Genomic DNA, 23,627 nt, shown 5'->3' with positions numbered 1-23,627 from the left:
AGATAACTTTGAACAATCTTGTACTATTAGGAGCTGAAATTTACTGGAATCATTTTAAGAAGAGAAGAAACAGTGACTCATCCTCCTGGAAAGAAATTTCAAGTGATAAAGCACCATGGATCTAACTTACATTCCCGAAGACCTATCCAGTTGTCCAAAATTTGTAAATAAATCGTGTCCTCCCACCAACCGCTCTTTTCATGTCCGGGTGATAATGTATTCGGTTATGACTGGAGCCATGATTATCACTACTTTTGGAAACTTGGTTATAATGGTTTCCATATCGCATTTCAAACAGCTTCACTCTCCCACAAACTTTCTGATCCTCTCCATGGCAACCACGGACTTTCTGCTGGGTTTTGTCATTATGCCATACAGCATGGTGCGATCAGTGGAGAGTTGCTGGTACTTTGGGGACGGCTTTTGTAAATTCCACACAAGCTTTGACATGATGCTCAGTCTGACCTCCATTTTCCACCTCTGTTCCATTGCTATTGACTGATTTTATGCTGTGTGTTACCCTTTACATTACACAACCAGAATGACGACCTCCACCATAAAGTGACTGCTGGCATTTTGCTGGTCAGTTCCTGCTCTTTTTTCTTTTGGTTTAGTTCTATCCGAGGCCAATGTTTCCGGTATGCAGAGCTATAAGATATTTGTCGCTTGCTTCAATTTCTATGCCCTTACTTTCAACAAATTTTGGGGGACAATATTGTTCGCTACATGTTTCTTTACCCCTGGCTCCATCATGGTTGGTATTTATGGCAAAATCTTTATCGTTTCCAAACAGCATGCTCGAGTCATCAGCCATGTGCCTGAAAACACAAAGGGGGCAGTGAAAGAACACCTATCCAAGAAAAGGGACAGGAAAGCAGCGAAGATCCTGGGTATAGTAATGGGGGTGTTTCTGGCTTGCTGGTTGCCTTGTTTTCTTGCTGTTCTGATTGACCCATACCTAGACTACTCCACTCCCATACTAATATTGGATCTTTTAGTGTGGCTCGGGTACTTCAATTCTACTTGCAACCCTCTTATTCATGGCTTTTTTAATCCATGGTTTCAGAAAGCGCTCAAGTACATAGTGTCAGGAAAAATATTTAGCTCCCATTCAGAAACTGCAAATTTGTTTCCTGAAGCACATTAATAAAAAGCTGTTGCAAAAGTGAATAGAATATTGCAAATGAGATGGTTGTTATTTTGACTTGCAGCACATACCTTACATCCCCAGATTACTGCAAACATGATACTATTAAATTTCAGTAATCGAGGTAAGTGTTCTATCACATACACAAGAGGTACATTCACTATCTTTGACTAGTAAATCAATTACTCAATTATTTGTTAATTGTTAACTCACTTCCAATCCACACCTCTGACTGGTGGGGAAAATGTACAAAAGAAATACAAAACACAGTTCAGAATAGGTTGGCCTAGATTTACATACATGAGACAATTAAAAAGCAATATAAGAATTTTTTAAAAAGTGTTGGCTTTGGTTCCTATCTGATACCATTCTAGGAATTCAGGAAAAGGAAGATCATTGCGGCCTGTGGGTCCAGGAAGGAAGTGTGCGTTAAGGTTGGCCTTTATTATCAACTAGTGGCCTGCCTTATCATATGTCTTGGGAGAATCATTAACCATCATTTTATAAATTATTCAGTTATTTTCTGATACCTTTAGGCTCACTACAAAGAGTTTTCCGTAGGTGAAGCAGGTTGATTATGAATCAACATATGCAATTCAAGCTTTTGCCTTTGCGATTATTTACTTTGTGGTTTACATTTGAAATGACTTTCTGGTTCCTGTTTCTCTAGAATCTTAATCTGCTTGGTATGTCTCCATGATTGGTCAGCAATCACAAGGTCTCTCCTTGTGCTTGTTTCAACCACTTTCTCCAAAAATCTTCCTTAGGGCACCCCCAAATAAATTTCATCATACCATAATACCTATGATCTAAATCAGATCGTTAACTTTGGTGAACGTTTTTCAGTGATTTTTCTGTGAAGTTTTAAGAGATCAACAGAACCTTCATGAACTGTGAAATACATGAGCACACATGGCAGTCATGTCCACATCCCCTCATACCTGGGATTACTTTGTAGGAGGGAGAAGAGGAGAAGAAGGAGAGTAGAATGTTCCCTTTTCTTCCTTTTTGTTTGTTATTTTAAAGTTTTTTTGTGTGTTTGTTTTTGAGACAGGGTCTCACTCTGTCACACAGGCTGGAGTCCAGTGGCGCAATCTCGGCTCACTGCAACCTCTGCCTCCTGGGCTCAAGCAATCCTCCCACCTCACTCTCCCAAGTAGCTGAGATTACAAGTGTGTGCCATCACACTTGGCTAGCTTTTGTAGCTTTAGTAGAGACAGGGTTTCGTCATGTTGTCCAGGCTGGTCTTGAACTCATAGGCTCAAGCAATCTGCCCTCCTCAGCCTCCCAAAGTGCTGGGATTACAGGCATGATACACCCCCAGTGCACCCACCCAAATGTTCCCATTTTCCTGACCAAGGTCAGCCTTAGGTCAAACTTTGAAATAGGAAATTTTAATTTTGTCTTTTTCCTCTCTCTTTTCTAAGTTCTTCTCTCCCAATACTCAGATACTCTTTGTCCTAGATCCAATCATGGAAAATTATCCAGACTCAACTTCCGTCTCGAAGGGCATTATAATTCAGTAAAGGCTACCTCCCTGTCACCATCGTTACAGTTTTTATTCCCTCTACTTTTTAGGCAAAAAGTAAATGTGTCTGATAAATGCATAATTGATAGCAGTAAAATATTCTCATTTTTACCAAAGGATATTTACCTTTGTGTAATTACCAAAGGATAATCCAGTCTAAGGGCTGATCTCTATTTGAACAATTTTGGCTCTATCTAGGAAGGGACATTAGGGTGAGAAGCACTGCCAAGCGCCTTCTTCCTGATAATCTCACAGGACAGTAGACATCACCCAGTCATGCCTCTCCCTTCACAGGTGAGGACATTAAAATTAACTTTCTCTGCCTCTGTAGTGATAGATCGTTTATACCTGGTGGTCCTTCTACTTTTGGCTTCTTTTCAGTTCCTGTTTTAAAAATTCTTATTTGTTTCTCTACTTATTTATTTATTTATTTAATTTGGAGGGATATTTATTTAAACTTTAGTTTCAGAATCAAGAGATGCATGATCAGATATACCTAGGTATATTGCGCGATGCTGATGTTTGGAGTATGGATGAATCCGTCATCAAGGTAGTGAGTATAGTGAACTCTAGGTAGTTTTATTCAATGCTTACTTCCCTCCTTGTCCTCTCTTGCATTCCCCAGTATCTACTTTTACCATTTTTATGACCATGTGTACCCAATGTTTAGCTCCCACTTATAAGTGAGAATAGGCAGTATTTGGTTTTCTGTTACTGCATTAGTTCGCTTAGGATAATGGTTTCCAGCTACATACACATTGCTGCAAAGGACACTATTCCGTTATTTTGATGGCTGTATAGTCTTCCATGGTGTGTATATACCACATTTTCTTTATCCAATCAACTGTTGTTGGGCACTGGGTTGATTCCATGTCTTTGCTATTGTGAATAGTGCTGAGATGAACATACAGGTGCATGAGTCTTTTTTAAAAATAATTTCAATGATTATCTAAGATTCAGGGGATACATGTGTAGGTTTGTTACATAGGTATATTGTGTGACGCTGAAGTTTGGGATATAAATAATCCCATTACCCAGGTAGTGTCTACTTCTTTACTCTAAAAACTTCACAGTGTGTATGTTTGTGTGCGTGTGTACACGTGTGTGCATGTGTGTGTGCCCATGTACTACCCTGGAAGCAGCATTAGAGGATTTAAAGAGGGGAGGGAGCAGTATAGGGACAGCTGGCTTCAGTATTGGGACATTGGCACATGGCTGTTAGAATGAGAACTGTCTGTAGATATAGATATACCTAGATAGGTATGCAGTAATCTATTTGGATAGACTTAGCTAACTAGCTGAATGAAACCTATAGCTGTAAGGTTATATGGGATCTGTGTATATTCATTAAGATAGACATTGAGTACTCATTAAAGAATATAAATATTCATTTGGAAATTCATCTGTAACGTGCCTTCCCTCCCACCCCTGTCTTCTTCCCTCCCGTTTCACAGCTTTCCAATCGATTCTGCACAGTTATCTGGCATTGACACTTTTCTCTTAAGTATTTTAAAGTTTCTATGCTAGATCCTTTTATAGGCCCCAAGCCTTCTCCACCCAGTCTGGGCAGCGGGCTGGCCTGTACAAACTGGATTAAGGAGTTCTCCTGCTTAGGATTTCAGATGACAGTTTACCATTGGGAAGCACCTGCAGGAGATCAGCTGGTGGAAGGAGGGTGAAATCGGGTACTTATCCCAGGCAACCTTTCTGCCACATTGCCCTGAGGCTGGTTGTGTTCCTCTAGGAAAGGCTATCTGGAGTCCCTCTCCACGCAATCATCCTCTCAAAATTCCCATAACTGCTTCCTTCCCCTGACACTTCCAGTCTAGTTGAGGTGGTGGTTCCCTGCTGTTGCTGCCCCTGGCTATGAGATTGCTTTTTCCTGGTTTCCTTAAACACTGCCCACACCACACCCTGGTAAATGGTCCTTTATTAAACTCTCCTCAATCACCCAGGTTGACTGTGCCGTCTGTTTCCTGTTGGACCTGATAAAGGTAGCTTTTCATTGCTCTGAGATAAAGTTTTGAAATTCTTCCCAAAGGCATCAAGTTTACACGTACTCAGTTTGGTCTTCTTTGTCCTTGCACATCGAATCTCTCCTCTCAGCTGCACACTCCTCTGAAGGAATCATTGCCCCCTCAGTCATTCACCCCGTTTGCCCTATGTGGGGGGCTATTCACCATCCTCTTCCATTTGGCTAATTTCTTTTTTAAGTTTTAAGATCAGTTTGTTAGTTTGAGTTTTCTGTGTTCTTTTTGCATATAGAAAAGATACATCAGCCTGGCGCGGTGACTCACGCCTGTAATCTCAGCATTTTGGGAGGCTGAGGCAGACGGATCACCTGAGGTCAAGAGGTCAAGACCATCTTGGTCAACATGGTAAAACCCCGTCTCTACTAAAAATACAGAAATTAGCTGTGTGTGGTGGCGTGCTCTTGTAGTCTCAGCTACTCAAGAGGCTGAGGCAGGAGAATTGCTTGAACCCGGGAGGCGGAGGTTGCAGTGAGCCTAGATCGTGCCACTGTACTCCAGCCTGGCAACCGAGAGAGACTCTGTCTCAAAAAAGAAAAAAAGAAAAAAAAAAAGAAAAGAAAAGATATGTTAAAGTAATTTTGGCTTTTATAACCAACATTTCATTTATAAAATAATATGGAAAAATCTAGCTCTTCCTTAAAATTTTACTTAACATGTAACTTTTATTTAACTTATAATTTATAAACTTTATTTAACTTATGACTATAACTTATAAGCAGAAGTTATTCTGTATATACATTTATCAACTTTTAACACCTTTTAAGTGACAATTACAGACTGGTGAATTGAATTCCCTTAATATTTTATTTGAATTTATTACATTAAAATGCTCAAGTTCTCTTACTGATGATTTAATTATCAGACACACAAAAACTTCCATAATACTTAAATTGTAAACTTAATGTCTTACTTACAAATACAGTGAATTTGAAGATTCCTAAAATTATAATACCTTTTATAAACATTTTAAACTTCTCTTGTGCCTTTCAACTTAAAAATTATGTCTAGATCAACTATTTAATATTATATTCTAAGTGGCAATCACAAAGTTATTTTAAGTCTTTTAACTTGCTAAATTCTCTTAAACATTACCAATATTATAAATGACAAATATATAAAGATCATTTCCAAAATGAATACAAGCGATATTGATTTCCCTTGTCATTTCTTTTTTTTTTTGAGAGAAAATTTGTTAATCATATGCATATAATACATTCCTGCAAATGCACATATCCCAAGATTTACAATGGGAAAAACTGGCTCTGATTGACCATATATTGTTTGTACTAAATAATAATACTAATTTTTCATCATTAGATTTGTCCCAAATAATTGCTGACAATTTTCTTTTTTTTTTTTTTTTTTTTTTTTTTGAGATAGGGTCTTACTCTGTCACACAGGCTAGAATGCAGTGGCACAATCACGGCTCACTACAGCCTTGACCTCCTTGGGCTCAAGCTATCCTACCGCCTCAGCCTCCTAAGTAGCTGAAACCGCAGACACATACTGCCACACCAGGCCAATTTTTTACTTTTAGTCAAGATGAGGTCTCACCATCTTACTCAGGCTAGTCTCAAACTCCTGGGCTCAAGCAATTTACCCACTTCGGCCTCCCAAAGTGATTACAGGCTTGAGCCACTGTGCCTGGCTGACAATTTTCTTAACTCCGTTTGTCACTGAACTGGAGCGGGGCCATGTTTCTTATAGCAATGTTGTCTGAAACATCTCAATGAGGTTGAGGTTAACTGCTTGCAGTTTTATGAGCTCTTTAGTTCATGTACAGCCTGCCACAAACCCTTATGAAAATAAAACAAAACTTTTTTTTAAATCCATAGTGCTAATCCTTTCTGATCAGTATTTATTTTTTTGGTATTGTCTTTTTTTTTTTTTCTTCTAAAGGTCTTAGAGCTCCAGAATGTTCTTAAAGTGTTTTTACTTGTACATTGTCATTTTCTATACCTAATTCCAAGCCTTCACAAACTTAAAAGATAAGGGTCCTTTAGACCAGGGGTCCTCAACCTCCAGACCACGGATGGGTAATAGTCCTTGGTCTGTTAGGAACTGAGCTACACAGCAGGAGATGAAGGGCAGGCAAGCAAGCAAAGCTTCATCTGTACTGCATTTACAGCAGCTCCCCATTGCTCCCATTACGGCCTGAGCTCACTGCCTGTCAGATCAGTGGCAGCATTAGATTCTCATAGGAGCATGAACCCTATTGTGAGCTGCGCACGCAGGGGATGTAGGTTGCACACTCCTTATGATAACCTAATGCCTGAGGATCTGTCACTGTCTCCCATCACCCCTGGATGGAGCCATCTAATTGTAGAAAAACAAGCTCAGGACCCCCGCTGATTCTACATTATGGTGAGTTGTATAATTATTTCATTATATGCTTACAATGTAATAATAGAAATAAAGTGCACAATAAATATAATGTGCTTCAGTCATCCCAAAACCATCCTCCCCCACCTCATTTGTGGAAATATTGTCTTGCATGAAATCAATCCCTGGTGCCAAAAAGGTTGGGGATGGCTGCTTTAGACTACAGCTAAAATAAAGTTTTAATTAAATTAAGTTAAATTAAATAGAATTTGATAAAAATAAAAATAAAGAAAATCTTATTTTAAAAATCATAATTTAAAAAATCTAGCATATTCATTCAAAAAATATTTTGAATTCAAAAAATTCAAAAACAGTCAAAGTCTGTACACTAAAAACTAAGTCTCTCCTTAATCTCTGTTCTCTGGTCTTTCAGACATCCTCCTCAGAGGTAGGCACTTCTTTAAGATATGTAAGAAACACAGGCCTATCTGTAAACAATCATGTATGTACATATTGCTCCCACACACTTTTAAAAAATGGCAAAATATTATACATGCTAATTTTAATCTTGGTTGTTTTACATACTGTCACATATTAGAGTTTCATTTTATGTCAGTAAACATAGACCTGCCAAATTTTTTGAAAAGTCTACAGAATATTCTATTATTTGGAAGTATCCTAATTTATTTAACTAGATCCCTACTGTTTCTGGTCTTTTGCTACAACAAATAATGTTACAATAAATATCCACAAACATATTTCTTTATGAGAATGCATCAGTAAATACCGTGGTTGTTTGATTTTTTGAAATTTATTTTACTGCATGTCGATGATTGTATTATATCACTGCTTCGTCTGTGGTTGAGTACAGTACATATTTCTTGCTGCCCACCAAGGGGGATATAGCACAGAACACAATGGTAAGCTAGAATTAAACCCTGTCCTCTAGCTATCTGCATTCTGCTGGGAGAAAATAAAACATGTGTACAGATGAATATATACTTTGCAAGGCTTTTGTCCAATAAAGTAAAAGAAATCTGATTTGAATTTTGTATTTAATTCAGATTTATTTGTTATTTAGTGTATGAGAAAAAATTCTATTAAAAATTCAAGATTTCAGTTTATGAGTACCTGTTGGTCTGGTGTGCTTTTTCCTTCTTTCTTCGTCTCTTCCTTCTTTCCTTCCCTCCTTCCTTCCTTCTTTCCCTCCTTCCCTCCTTCCCTCCTTCCTTCTTTCCCTCCTTCCCTCCTTCCTTCCTTCTTTCCCTCCTTCCCTCCTTCCTTCCTTCTTTCCCTCCTTCCCTCCTTCCTTCCTTCTTTTCCTCCTTCCTTCCTTCCCATCTTCCCTCCTTCCCTCCCTCCTTCCTTCCTTCCTTCCCTCCTTCCTTCCTTCCCTCTTTCCCTCTTTCCCTCCCTCCTTCCTTCCTTTCTTCCTTCCTTCCTTTTTCTTTTTCTTTTTGTTTACTTTGTCCTTTTATCTTTATTCTATATTAGTTTTTTTATTCTTTGGGGATGAGCAGTTAAGAGTGGTTTACTGGTATGGTAATCTCAAGGAAAGACCATGTCTTTTTAATGTCCAAAGCATGTAATTGTTTTTCCTTTTACAAATTAACCTTTGTTGTTCCTACTTTTAGAAATCATTAAATCCTGTGATTCCAGGAGTCATTTTATTCTCCATGGAGCTCCAGCATTGCTGTCAGAGCAGTTCCTCCTCGTGGCCAATTGGGGAGTTCAGAGCCTGTGCATTAAGCTGTCAGGTTGGGAGAGCACTGAGGAGTCATCTTCATGCCAAATCATCTTATTTAGCCAAATACCATTGAAACATTTGAGTTCTTTCCTGGACCTGGACCTGGCCAAATACCTAAAGCCATGAATAGATCTTCTCCCTCAAAGAAGTCATGTAAATGTTTACATTATTGTCAAACTGTAAACAATAATGAACCAGCTCTTTAGGTAAAAGAATTTAAACAATAATAATAATAATAATAACAATAATTTGCCTCTATAAAAGGACTCTTTCCAAACTCCCGAGGAACCAGCTGTAGCTGGGTATCATCCTTCCCTCAGGAGTCTGAGAACACATTCTGAGGGGCCCCTGTTGTGTGCTTCTAGATTCTGATAATTCAACCACTAATTCTTTCCCCAATCTAGGGAGGTAGATGCCTCCTACAGTTACTATTAGTAGTAACCTCAGCAGGGTTTTTTTGGTTTATTTTTTGTTTGTTTACAAATGCTTTTTGCTCTTTTAAGTTTTCAAATGTATTTTAAACTAATTTTCTAAATTAACTTCTTTCTGTTGAAATAAAAATTTTCTATTCTATTCTCCTGACTGGACCCTGACTGAAGCAATCAAAATTGCTAAAAATATACTATTAAGTAATTAGTATAAGACAGAAATTTGGAAAGAGAAGTTTTATAAACCTAGATGAGCATATAAAGGAAATCCAACATTTCCAGCCATCCCCATTCACTAAGGCATTTAATTTCATGAAGAATATCCTCAGAGGACATAATAAAGTTAGTCCTTACCAGTTGACTTAAATATGAATAATTCGTTTCTATTTCTACAAGAACAAGCTTTGGGCTGGGAGCGGTGGCTCATGCCTGTAATTCCAGCCCTTTGGGAGGCCGAGGCAGGTGGATCATCTGAGGTCAGGAGTTCGAGACCAGCCTGGCCAACATGGTGAAACCCCATCTCTACTAAAAATACAAAAATTAGCCGGGCATGGTGTCAGGTGCCTGTAATCCCAGCTACTCGGGAGGCTGAGGCAGGAGAATCACTTGAACCTGGGAGACGGAGGTTGCAGCAAGCCGAGATCCACCACTGCACTCCAGCCTGGGTGACAGAGCGGGACTCTGTCAAAAAAAAAAAAAAAAAAAGAAAAGAAAAGCTTTGCTGTTCTCCAAAGTGTTGTATATTTAAGTAAAACAACTGTGTGGTGTTGATTAATAATAAAATTATCAATGGAAACTCCTTGAAGCTTAGTGTCTGGAATTATGGCACACTAATGGAAATGTCTTCCCTAGTGATCATGAAAATGCCGTTGTGGTGATGAAGAGTCCCCTTTTCATCCAATTGTGTTGAAGCCTTGTTCTTCTTGCATTTAGCTTGGGCTAGGACCTTTATTTGAAAAATTATGAACTTAAAAGAACTGCAATAGGAAGGAATATCACTGACTTTTGCATGGCAGGAAAAAGAAAAGATATAAATGAGTCAAACTTTCACTAGAGAGTAAAGAATTCATGGAATCAATGAATTATCAAGCATTTGGTAATAAGTGGATGAAGCATGGGTTGTGTTTCAACTACATTTTCTCCTTCCTCTCTCCCATCCTTCTTCTCTTCCTCTCTTCCTCCCTTCCTTCCCTCTTTTTCATTCTTCCTACCTTTGGCCTTGTGTGAGGCTAGTCTTTGTTGTCCCTCTGAAGTCATAGCAATGTTTGCACAGAACTGAAGCTCCCTCCCAGAGCCATTTCTCTGGTGACTTACTATAATCTCTTGCTGGCAGCACACTGAAGCTTGTGAAAAGACACACGAGTCAAAAGCAGGACATAGGACACTGCCCCTAGAGGCATATTTTAGGCATAAATACTGGTAGCAGCATAGCCTGCTAGGAGCCTATCTACAATAGTGTGGCCCCAAGTTCCTAGGAAATGAGCAGGGCAGACAACAAGAGAACACAGTGCAAATTTGCTTGGTAAGAAACCGTAGTGTAACAGATAACTCACCTTTCAATGATATTAATTTCACCAGCCTAATTAGCCAAATTTTGGCAAGCCAAAGGAGAATATATTAGGACAGAAAAAAATCAGATAGGCTTATTTTCTTCGTTTGCTATTTTTGCATGTTGAAAGATACCCCTCTTAAAATACTGACCCATAAAAATAAATCTGGGTCATTTTCTTAAATCACCAAGATTTGAAACAAACAATGATGGGAAGACCCACAGCAAATCTTTCTTAAATCTAATTTACCAGTAATTTCCCTTACCTATGCCACCATTGTAGGGATGAGATATATCAAAGTAAGATAAAATTATTATTTTTGTGAAAATGGCTGCAGAAGTAGATTGTTTGGGCTATGTAACCAGTAAGAGAAAAGTCATGCCTGATAAAGCAGGTATGATATGTCCTCTCCTATTTTTTTCCATTTATTTACAATGCATTGCTGAACTAGTTGAGCTATATTTCCCCCTTCTGATTTGATGGAAATATGTGTACACTAACATACTTTTAGGGTTCTAGTACTGGGGAAAAAAAGCATTGCGTAAATCCCCTTTTCCTTGAAATTCCAATAATTGTTTACATTTTCAAAATTATTATTTCAGAGTTCTTGTTTCTGTTTCATTAGTCTATCGTCTTCTCCCTTAAAGAACTACATTTGAACGAAAAAGCTATGTAATTCTTGCTCTTCTCTCCAGAATTGTCAACGGATGTTTCTTTCTGCCTCCTAGAAGAAATAACTAATAATTTCCATGGGTGGTTGTTTGCAATGTTGCAATTAATTTAGCCCTTTGTTGCTGATGCTTGGGGGAAATGTTATCTGTAAAAAAGAGAAAAAAGGCACAATAATATCCCATAACAAAAGTGAGGTGCCATAAAGGGCTTAACTTTATTTTATTTTGTTTTTTAAAAAAAATGCCGTATCTATCTTTTCTGAAGGCGAATCTCCAAATAAAAGGAATCTTTATTCTGTTAAGTTTTAAATAATAAATAAAACTCCAACTTGATTTAATTTTATAATCAGTTCCCTTTAGCAAACGAGCAAGCCAGCAGTCATATTTGCATGTGGTTACTTGTTTTCATAACTTTTCGCCAAGAGCTTAAGATAGGAGTTTGAAATTATTCTTATCTTTGACACTACCTTAACAATTCACCCATGTAATAATTTTAAATATATATGTGTGTGTCTTACTCTATCTTCTTGTCTTAATCTAACACTTAAATGTTTAACCATTTCCTTAGCATATGTAACTGTAATATATGAGAGAATACTGTTAATTTCTATAAGTTGTTTCATGCCATATTTTTCAAATAAATGAATAAATAAATAAATAAATAAATTCACTTTACAAACTGAGGAGGTTAAATTATATTCTTTCAGTGATTAGATTTTCAAACTTGGAAGTTAAAACTTTAAAAACTGTATAATGAAATGTAAAACTTTGTATGGGGAATGCTCTATTTATGAATATATAGTGGCAAATGCTGAAGTGACTTTGTAATTGTTAGCTTTCTCAAAGATTGATTTTTAAAAGAATTTAAAAAGAATTGAGGAAAGGTTTTTAAATTACAAATGCAGGGGAGATAAAGAGCAGGCTAAATTTAACTTATTAAATAAAATATTAGATATTAAGGTTTGATTATTTGCAGCCTTTTAGAACTTTGGAACCAAATTGACTAGTAAACAATTTATTCTGTGTATTCTGATCGCTAGTCTGCACTTTATAAAGGAGCTGAACACATCTTTGTTCTTCGTGCATTTTATTTCCCTTTGGTTTGGTGTTTCAAGTACAACTTAATTGTTTAATATGTGATTGGTATTTTAAAAAAAACCCTAAAAATATTTAAGAAATCAAGTTACTATATCCAGAGCAAATAAAAACATGTCATAATGTTAACATTTCAAATAATATACAGATATTGGAGATAATTGCTAAGCTATTGTAGCAAATAGTGAAAATAGTATTTTTAAAGGTGCTTGTATTTTTATTAATGTCTTTTTCAATTAAATCTGGTGAGGACGTGCTTGTGGGTTCATTTTCCCAAAGGACCATTCAGTTTTAGCCTATTCTCAGGCCAAAGTCCATTTCAATTGGCCTTAGACCGCATTGGTCACCAGAATTACACATCCAGCTCCGGCACTGGAAAAAAACAAATCAAACCATGTCATACTCTGGATGAGTCAGTCCCATTATTTTCACATTACAAGAGCAATGGCATTAATTATACAAAATGATAGATTAAACAATGAGCACTCACACGTATCACATTTGTTACGAATATAAGACGAAAACAGGGGGAAAAGACTTCAACTTGAACTTGAATTCATGACTACAGCTACTAAATGAAAGGAGATAAGCCACAGATTTATAGAATCTGCTATTTGTGGGTTTTTCCTTTATATTTTTGATTATTCACGTATAACTTTGTGATCCTCAGTATATTTTTAATTGGCCATAATACAGCTCAAACCTCTAAAAACTATGTTGTTCTCCACACTGGAGAGATAAATGTTTCCTTAATCAAATAGTATGTCATAAGTGGCAGGATGGAAAGCACTGGCAAATGCTCACACACAAAGTTAAAAAAGAAGCATCAGCATAATCTTCAGATCATAATTATTGTTTAAGCTAAACATTAAATAATAATTCCACAGTTCTTCATAATCCTTGAGGAGCTTTTATTGTTTAAAAACTGTCCAATATAAGTGGGACAGAAAAAACTCAATCTGCCTATGGATTCGGAATCCTGAGTAAGGTTAATATTAGGGCAACTGGAATGTGCGTTCACCTGTATTACTGAGATGACGATGACCTAATAGCAATCCAGTTTTCTTTAGCCCCTTCCTATTCAAGGGGTGGTCCTTGGACTAACAACTCTGGCATCTCCTGAGAGCTTGGATGCAGACTCTCAGCCCTCCCCAAGAATCAGAATCTGTGTTTTAAAAAGATCCCTAGGTGACTTGTATGCGTGCAAAGTTTTAGGAAGCAGTCTGGTCAGTAGGGAATTCATATTTGGATTGTACATGCAGGCTTAGTTTGGCCTCTGAAAAAAACTGTACTGCTGGTGATTTGTATTGTTGTACTGTGTCTTTCTCACACAGAACTGAGAGGAACACAGCACTTTTGAACAAGATTCATAGTACCCATGAGACAAAGATGATGAATTTGCCTGACCCTCAGAACCCCCCAACAGTACAATTTTGCTTTAGTTCAGTTAACAATTCGTGCCCTAGAAATGTGAGGCCGGTGCTGAGTGTCTGGGCCATGTACCTGGTCATGATCGGGACTATAGTGATGACTATGCTGGGCAACATGATCGTAATGATTTCCATCTCTCACTTCAAGCAGCTCCACTCCCCGACCAACTTCTTGATCCTCTCCATGGCCATCACTGACTTTTTGCTGAGCTGTGTGGTCATGCCCTTCAGTATGATCAGATCCATCGAGTCCTGCTGGTATTTTGGAGACCTCTTTTGCAAAGTCCACAGCTGCTGTGACATCATGCTCTGCACCACCTCCATTTTTCACCTCTGCTTCATCTCAGTTGACCGTTACTATGCTGTTTGTGACCCATTGCAATATGTCACCAGAATTACCATCCCTGTCATAGAACTCTTTCTACTCATCAGTTGGTCCATTCCCATCCTTTTTGCCTTTGGCCTGGTATTCTCAAAACTAAACATAATTGGTGCAGAAGAGTTTGTTGCAGCCATTGATTGCACAGGTTTGTGTGTGTTAATATTTAATAAGCTCTGGGGGGTACTGGCCTCCTTTATAGCTTTCTTTCTCCCCGGGACAACCATGGTGGGAATTTACATACACATTTTTACAGTAGCCAGGAAGCATGCTAAGCAAATTGGCACAAGTTCTAGGACTAAACCGGCTGGGTCAGAAAGCAAAAAAAAGGCATCCTCTAAAACAGAAAGCAAGGCCACCAGGACTTTAGGCACAGTCATGGGAGTGTTTGTGTTGTGCTGGCTGCCCTTCTTTGTCTTGACGATCACAGATCCTTTCATTAATTTTACAACTCCTGAAGATCTGTACAATGTCTTCCTCTGGCTAGGCTATTTCAACTCCGCTTTCAATCCCATTTTATATGGCTTGTTTTATCCCTGGTTTCGCAAGGCATTGAGGATGATTGTCACAGGCATGATCTTCCACCTTGACTCTTCCACCCTAAGCCTGTTTCCTGCCCATGCTTAGGCTGTGTTCCTCATTCAATAGGACTCTTTTCTGGTGGGGAATCTTGGATGCTCTTTCTCCACGCAAGTAGGGGCATGAATCGACTAGATAAGGAGATCCTTCCAGTTGGCGTAGTGAACATCTAGGTAGGAGTCATAGATGAGCCTTCCAGGTATACTAAAGCTACCAAAGTGGTCCATTTCTGGGCTTTGGGGAAAGACAACTCCAACAAAAAGAATCTCTCCCAAGTCTTGCTGACTCCTGAGATTCCAAATTAGGGATCTAGAATTTTAGTCTTTAGGCTTAAATCATATAGAGATTTTCTTACTTTAACTTGAAAACATCAGATGCAAAAGCAAAGTTGGTTTCCACAATCATTGACAGCCATGTATATCTGAGTTTATCTAAATCTTTTTTGAGATTGTTGTTGCTTGTTAGGGGAGTGGGAGAGAACCTGAGCACACAGGAAGTCTGAGTTATGGAGCATGCTAGTGATGCGGAAAGGGAGAAGGACACAGACAGTTGTAGTTACATTCAATTGTAATGATTTTGGCTTAAACCCCTTTTCAGAAATAATTTATGTGAGATTTGCAATATTTGATAAAATTGGACTGTCTTACTAAATGAGAAAAATGAATAAAGAGTTTGGGAAAATATGCTTTCTTTCTCCCAATATACACTTTTGATCCATGTATGTATGCAGCCTGTGTGTACACATAGTGGGGATGTGTCCATGTCTTTCATGTGTGTGTACATATATTCATTATCCTCCCAGACTGAACTTTACAAAGGTGTCCACAAACATTAGCTCAATAGTTTCTCAAAACAGCTCCACATGCTCTTCCTAGGCTAGGCCAAGGAGAATGAAGCAGCCATTTTCATTCCTAAACCAAATCTCCTCTTCCCAGGACTTATCCAAGTTGAGCAGAGTAACCATTATCTCAGGGGGAATGGTAATTTCCGTGATACTTGCTGTCTGTATTAAAAGTCACTCGGTTCAATGAACATTTATTGAGCACCTACTATGTGCCAAGTGTTGCTCTGATTGCTTGTGGTTCAGAGATAAATAAAACTCAAACCCGGGCCTCCAGGGAATTCTGACTTCATAGGAGAGACCATAGCCACTCACTTACACAACAGGGTAATATGTGTTGTGACAGAGCCAGGCACAAGAAGCCATGAGAGCATGGCAGAGGAAAATTTAGCCTGACATGGGGTTGTGGAGAGACTGCCTGCATTTTAGACCAAAGGACTGTAGCATCAGGTTTAGTAAGGGAACCAGAGCCTCTATTAGAGTCAAGGGAAAGCTGGGGAAGTGGAGTTAGAACATCAGAGAAGGGGTCACTAAGCCAACTTCCTGAAGATCAGCATGAGGAAGCAAGTTTGAGCAAGTACTTTCACCCACTGAAGTGAAATTGCAAAGACAGGGCATGTGGCAAAGTCTGTGGTAAGCTGTTGCCCCTGGGTAGCTACTGTTCTGCGGTCCTTACCCAGGAATTCAGTGGTAGACCTGGGACCACTGTTGTTTAGCAATGTCAGCAGAGAGGAAGAAGAGCCGGGTACAGAGTGGAGCTAGGCCAAGTGTAACTTATAAATAAGAACTTATAAATAAGAAGTTTAACTGGCTCGTGGTTCTGCAGGCTGTACAGGAAGAATGGCTGGGGAGGCCTTAGGGAATTTACAATTATGGCAGAAGGCAAAGGGAAAGCAGGCACATCTTACATGGCTGAAGCAGGAGGAAGAAGCAGAAGGGAGGTGCTACACACTTGTAAACAACTAGATCTCGTGATAACTCACTCACTCTCAAGAGAACAGCACCAAAGGGGAAATCTACCCCCATGATCCAAGCACCTCCCACCAGGCCCCACCTCCAACACTGAGGATTACAATTTGACATGAGATTTACACAGGGACACAGACTCAAATCATATCAGACAGATTTTGAGGAATCAAGAATTATTCTGTCCTATGTGCTCTCAAAGGCAGGCAAAGACTGTCCATAGACAACAGGCTATAGAAAGAGAATCTCTGAACCTGAGTGAGGTCTGCCAGTTTGAGCTTGTACTAAGAACACTTCCATCTGGCTTCATAATTTCAGGTTATCATAATTAGCACAGTCTCATTATAATTGATTTTGTTAAAGTTGGCAGTAATTTGAAAACAAATTTGGTTTCTAGTAAGTAAAGTGCAGAGGAGGCTATGTGTGATGCAGTGGGGAGATTTAAAAGAAATAAAAATGTTCCTCTATTCAAGACCTTTAGCAGCTTGCTGCAACATTAATGAATCCCCAAGGTAAGCAGGAAACCTTAGCAGATCCAGAATCCAATTACTTTTGCCTGTGATTGTTATGTAATGGAATGTATTTCTAAAAGTCAGTGGAAGAAGGGATAAGAGCCCTAACTTGGGAAGGTTATCATTTATCTGCACTAGATATCCACTGGAACTCTTGTCTGCCCAACTCAACTTTCTACATGCCAGAGACTGCACTTTATGAATTTTAAGTCATTAATATTCACAACAGATTGTGACATAGATCATGTATTATATTCAATTAATAGATGAGAAAACTGGACACAGTGGTGTTAAGTAATCTGAGACATAGAGATCATACAATTGTGTTACATATTACATTTTAGTAGGTCTGATGTAATCCATCCCAGAATGGAAAACCTTTCCCTGTTTCTTCTTCAGCCTTATTCCAGCTACGGGACATTTGTTTGTATTTTTCACAGGTTCTTGGTCAAATTAAATATAAAGCCATAGGACTCCTTAGCCAATTATATGTGGATTATGACTTTTAAGCTAAAGGGGTTTCAAGGTACCTAGTAATGCAATATCCTTCCTTGTGTCCGATTAAGTACTGGAGCCAGAAATCTATTTCCACACATATGAACCTGGCATAAGGCAAGATTCAAGCGGTCACCAGGCTATAGGGAGCTTTGCCTTGGAAAACACTGGGTTTAGCCATGGATTTGTAGAGAAAGGAGAGGTGCATACTAACCTTCTTCCTTCTTTTTGACCTGCCCACCTCCTCTTCCAGGCCCCTCTGGCAGATGTAATTTGGTGTCACCTCTAGAATTCTGTCATTTTTACAACTTTAGTTTGACTGATACCGTGAAATGGTTTCTCTGTAACCATAAAGAAGCATACCAGCTTCTAAGATATCAAGAGGCAGAGAGCAGAATATGATTCAACATGTTATTTTCCTTGATAATATCCCTGTGAAATCAAGTTACACAGGTATAATTGTACCTACTCTTACCAATGGGGAAGCAGAGGGAGAAGTTAGGTGATGGCACAGGAAAGGACGAAACAGGAATTTAACTATTCTTCCTCCAGGTGAACTGCTTCATCTACCATGCTTGCTTTCACCATCACAAAATATAGTGCTCAGAAAACACATAATAATGAATCCTGTGTGGAAGTCACAAACCGCCTCTTCATGAACCAAAAAACTCACGATCAATTATTCTCAACTATTTCTCATGTTGAGAGAAATATACACAAATAATCCTAAAGCAGAAGAGAAATAAGGAACTCACTAAAAATGAAATTAGAAAATATGTAGCAGCCATTAGCAAGCAAGAATACCTTCAAAACATCCCAGAACTGAAAAATTAAAAAAGAATATATACATCCACTGTCTTTAAATTTTATCTCTAATTAATTGTCAAGGTAAGTGATTCTGTATTGAGGAGGAACCTTAAACAACTGAGACTTGCGAATAGTGCAAACTAGGTCCCATGGTGCCTCTTCACAGCTTATTTGTATCATAGCACATGGAGGAGTAGTTTCTATTGAGAGTATAAAATCATTAACTAATTGCACATCTGTCATTGTGGCCAACAGAAGAGTACTCTAACATTCCCTGTGTCCACCTGCTCCAAGAAACATCTTTTCCCAGGAAGGGATTCTGACTTCTACCTGTGTAAGTAGCTTAGAAACCCTGAATTCAATATATTAGGACTTGGTTAATAGTTCACAGACTTATGTTAAGATGTTAAATAGATAAAATCATTTTGCCTATCAAATAGTTATACCAAGATGTGTAAACACTTTGTGTTATCATCATAAAATGTGCAGCATTTAAAGCTAAAATAGAGCAATTTTCTACTCTTTTAATTATTAATATTTGCATGCTGAATTCTTCTCTTGGGAAGAGTTGACATGTAGCTAAAAATCTTAATCTGCTAACTTTATTGTCAATGTATGTAATTCTTAAAGAGAGAAGCTAGAAGTTACACTTTTTCCAAGGAATAATTTATTAACAAGAATTAATTGGTCACTTGGTTCAGACCATTGCTTTAAATTTCACTTTACATTTGACAAAAAATACCTTATCAAAATGTAAGAGACATTCTCTATTATTTAATACTACCTACTGATATAATCAAGCTTTATTTGAGGAAACATTCAGCTTACATCCTTCTTTTCTTTCTTTAAGAATACTATCTATACTAGTTTTAAAGTACCTAGTCATATAAACTAGGGCTAGCAGGAGTAACTCTCATGAAACCTTGAATACTATGCTGCATTTGATTTTCAGGGCACATTTGATTCAGTACCCAGGGGCACTGTACTAGGTTCCAAACTGTACTTTAGTTTCTTCCTCTTCATTTCACTTTGTGATTATTTAGCAGACAGAATTTTTTTTTTTTTTTTTTTTTTGCCTCCCCAGTGGAGAAGGTGGCCAGTTCTCAGACAGAGGAAGAGTAGAAACCATAAATGAGAGCTGTCTTCATCCAAGGTGCTGAAGAGCACCCTGTGGCATTCTGCTACCAGGTGAATGGGTCTTGCCCCAGGACAGTACATACTCTGGGCATCCAGTTGGTCATCTACCTGGCCTGTGCAGCAGGCATGCTGATTATCGTGCTAGGGAATTTATTTGTGGCATTTGCTGTGTCCTACTTCAAAGTGCTTCACACGCCCACCAACTTCTTGCTGCTCTCCCTGGCCCTGGCTGACATGTCTCTGGGTCTGCTGGTGCTGCCCCTCAGCACCATTCGCTCAGTGGAGAGCTGCTGGTTCTTCGGGGATTTCCTCTGCCACCTACACACCTACCTGGACACCCTCTTCTGCCTCACCTCCATCTTTCACCTCTGTTTCATTTCCATTGACCGCCACTGTGCCATCTGTGACCCCCTGCTCTATCCCTCCAAGTTCACAGTGAGGGTGGCTCTCAGGTACATCCTGGCAGGATGGGGGGTGCCTGCAGCATACACTTCCTTCTTCCTCTACACAGATGTGGTAGAGACAAGGCTCAGCCAGTGGCTGGAAGAGATGCCTTGTGTGGGCAGTTGCCAGCCGCTGCTCAATAAATTTTGGGGCTGGTTAAACTTCCCTTTGTTCTTTGTCCCCTGCCTCATTATGATCAGCTTGTATGTGAAGATCTTTGTGGTTGCTACCAGGCAGGCTCAGCAGATTACCACATTGAGCAAAAGCCTGGCTGGGGCTGCCAAGCATGAGAGAAAAGCTGCCAAGACCCTGGGCATTGCTGTGGGCATATACCTCTTGTGCTGGCTGCCCTTCACCATAGACACGATGGTCGACAGCCTCCTTCACTTTATCACACCCCCACTGGTCTTTGACATCTTTATCTGGTTTGCTTACTTCAACTCAGCCTGCAACCCCATTATCTATGTCTTTTCCTACCGGTGGTTTCGGAAAGCACTCAAACTCATGCTGAGCCAGAAGGTCTTCTCACTGCAGACACGCACTGTTGATTTGTACCAAGAATGATTCCTTCTACTAAATGCAGGCAAGGAGTAGGACCTCACAGGAAAGATGAGTGGCACTGTGACCGTGGGCTGTGTGGTGTTGAGTTTGTGGGCATGCTTCCAGGACAGCATGGGTTAAGTAGAAGAGAAAGACAAGCTCCTTAATTTGGAAAGGGATAAAGCACTCCCCACATTCAATTTTTTTGTATATTTTTTTTATTATACTTTAAGTTCTAGGGTACATGTGCACAATGTGCAGGTTTGTTACATATGTATGCATGTGCCATGTTGGTGTGCTGCACCCATTAACGTCATTTACATTAGGTATATCTCCTAATGCTATCCATCCCCGCTCCCCCCACCCCACAACAGGCCCTGGTGTGTGATGTTCCCCTTCCTGTGTCCAAGTGTTCTCATTGTTTAATTCCCACCTATGAGTAAGAACATGTGGTGTTTGGTTTTTTGTCCTTGCCATAGTTTGCTGAGAATGATGGTTTCCAGCTTCATCCATGTCCCTACAAAGGACATGATCTCATCCTTTTTTATGGCTGCATAGTATTCCATGGTGTATATGTGCCACATTTTCTTAATCCAGTCTGTCATTGTTGGACATTTGGGTTGGTTCCAAGTCTTTGCTATTGTGAATAGTGCTTCAATAAACATATGTGTGCATGTGACTTTATAGCAGCATGATTTATATTCCTTTGGGTATATACCCAGTAATGGGATGGCTGGGTCAAATGGTATTTCTAGTTCTAGATCCCTGAGGAATCGCCACACTGTCTTCCACACTGGTTGAACTAGTTTACAGTCCCACCAACAGTGTAAAAGTGTTCTTTTTTATAGTACGTTGGAGGAAAAGGAGAGCAAGAAATCATCTTAATATCCACTGGATAAACCAGAACACTGTGCACATATTTGGTTCCTCATTCATTGCTTCCTTGAAACAACTAAGATGCAAAGATGGGAGGAACAGAGCCCTGAGGTCTGGCTTTCTGAGTTCTCACACTGGTTCTGCCTCATGGAACAGCCAGGAGAGATTTCAGCAATCTTTGAATCCTCCCTCCTCCCACTACAGAGTTTCCTCATCTAAAATTAGGTGTTTGTGATATTTCCTTTCTACTGTGTTCTTAAGTGAAAATATGGCATGATCTAACTTCAGGAAACCTAGTTTGAATCATAATTTCACTTCATACTTCATAATCATAATCAATTGTTTAGAATGTCTCTTCCTCAAAATGTTCATTTTAGAAACCTCATCTCCTAAAAACCCAAGCACTAAGCAGATTTGTCAGCCAGGTTTGTCCATTATGATAATCACTGAGTAAAAGCATCATATTCTTGAAGGAATATTTTTTCTTATCTTTTTGAATAATTTAAACCTGAGCATAGTTTGAATATTTTGTTAAGTGATAATTATCCACATCTTTCCATTTTATTATTTCTTCCTTTAAATTTTTCTCACACAAGTTAGACCTGCTGTCTTTCCAGGAACACCAGTACACGTTTTTGTTTTTGTTTTTGCTTTTTATAAAAACAAGCCCCTGTGCCACATGCTTGCTCAAAATTGAACCAAAAGTTTCTCAGCAGTGATTACTAGTAAGGGCACTAGCACCTTTACGTACAGCCTGCCTGTCTTCTCCTGAATATTTTCCTAAAGCCTCTAATCACCATTCCTTTCTATTTATTACTGAGATTTTTTCAAATTAATAATTGCTCATTTGAAAAACTTCTTTATAAATTAGTTCAAAGCCTCAAAGCCTCTCAACTACAGATGCACAGATATCTGTAGCTATAGATGCAGATACAGGTGTATCCATCTCAATAGGTAAACTTAGACAATGAAGGAGGGAATGTGTTTCAAGAGCAATTCATATGTCGATAGTCAGATAAGTAGCCGTTAAACAAATACTTAAAACAACCATTCACATGTCAATAATAATCATTAAAGGAGTGGCTGGGTGCGGTGGCTCACGCCTTTAATCCCAACACTTTCGGAGGCCAAGGCGGATGGTTCACCCGAGGTCAGGAGTTCGAGACCAGCCTGATCAACATGGAGAAACCCTGTCTCTACTAAAAATACAAAATTCACTGGGTGTGGTGGCACATGCCTGTAATCCCAGCTACTCGGGAGGCTGAGGCAGGAGAATCGCTTGAACCCGGGAAGCAGAGGTTGCGGTAAGCCAAGATTGTGCCATTGCACTCCAGCCTGGGCAACAAGAGTGAAACTCCGTCTCATAGTGATAATAACAATAATTGAAGGAGTAAAAATCTTATTTTGTCAATGAAGTTAGCTAAAATGGGTTTATTCCATTTATTTATATATAGATATATGGAGAGAGAGAGAAGTGCTATTAACCCCAAACCTTCCTCCTTATTTAAAAATAATTTTTGTAAACATATTTTTCCATGTATTCTTTAGTGCTTCATTTTTCTTTGGAAGTAATTATAGTTTATTTTTTATTAACTCTTAGGCATTATTAAATAATTAAATTACAGATGAATTATAAACTAAAACTTATCCTAGTATATATAGTTTTGAGTTATTAAGAAGCTAGAAATACTGTGCCTTTTGTATAACAATAAATATAATTTGCAACCTATAAGTGAGTCATTACTTTAAAAAGCCTATTTTTCTCTTGCCTTTCTAGAAATAAGCCACCCCATTCCCAATCAACCGGGCATAGCAGTCGCCATCTCGGAAGTAAGAGATCCGGCTGCTTCACAAGGTAGAGCTCTGAACTAGTCACTTCCACAGAAGCAAGAAATGATTCTGCTTCTTGCACATATTATTGTTTCCTCTTAGGTGGAGAAGGCTGCCTTAGCCAGTTAGGCCCTCAATGAAGAGAAGGGAAGGAACTAACAGTTACTAAGAACCTATGATGTTCTGCATCTCACTTAATGCCTATGAATCTGTGAGGTGGATATTATTACCCTTAGAGGCACACAAAGATCTGGTAATCTACCTTGGCAT

General features: G+C 38.8%; 3 protein-coding genes across 3 annotated transcripts in view; all 3 read left to right on the top strand.

Moving 5' to 3' along the window:
• TAAR5 (trace amine associated receptor 5) overlaps window positions 1–20,756 on the top strand; it is a 28,116-nt gene extending 7,360 nt beyond the window's left edge. Inside the window, exons 2-4 of the mRNA XM_054492135.2 lie at window positions 31–208; window positions 794–890; window positions 19,615–20,756. Of these exons, the coding sequence (XP_054348110.2) occupies window positions 19,662–20,675 (1,014 nt within the window). The 5' untranslated portion in view covers window positions 31–208; window positions 794–890; window positions 19,615–19,661 and the 3' untranslated portion in view covers window positions 20,676–20,756. The remainder of the gene's footprint in view (window positions 1–30; window positions 209–793; window positions 891–19,614) is intronic.
• LOC129038737 (trace amine-associated receptor 3-like) lies at window positions 116–1,147 on the top strand. The gene is given in 1 exon segment (XM_054492134.2): window positions 116–1,147. A coding segment is annotated over 1 exon segment (1,032 nt).
• LOC129038736 (trace amine-associated receptor 4) lies at window positions 13,914–14,957 on the top strand. The gene has a single exon (XM_054492133.2). It carries the CDS (start codon window positions 13,914–13,916, stop codon window positions 14,955–14,957), a length of 1,044 nt encoding a protein of 347 aa, XP_054348108.2.
• Window positions 20,757–23,627: the final 2,871 nt, after the last annotated feature.

The sequence above is a fragment of the Pongo pygmaeus genome, chromosome 5 (genome assembly GCF_028885625.2).
Source record: "Pongo pygmaeus isolate AG05252 chromosome 5, NHGRI_mPonPyg2-v2.0_pri, whole genome shotgun sequence".
NCBI classification, from domain to species: Eukaryota; Metazoa; Chordata; class Mammalia; order Primates; family Hominidae; genus Pongo; species Pongo pygmaeus.
Note: the sequence above shows the minus strand (reverse complement) of the source record. Positions and strands in the feature narration are given on the sequence as shown.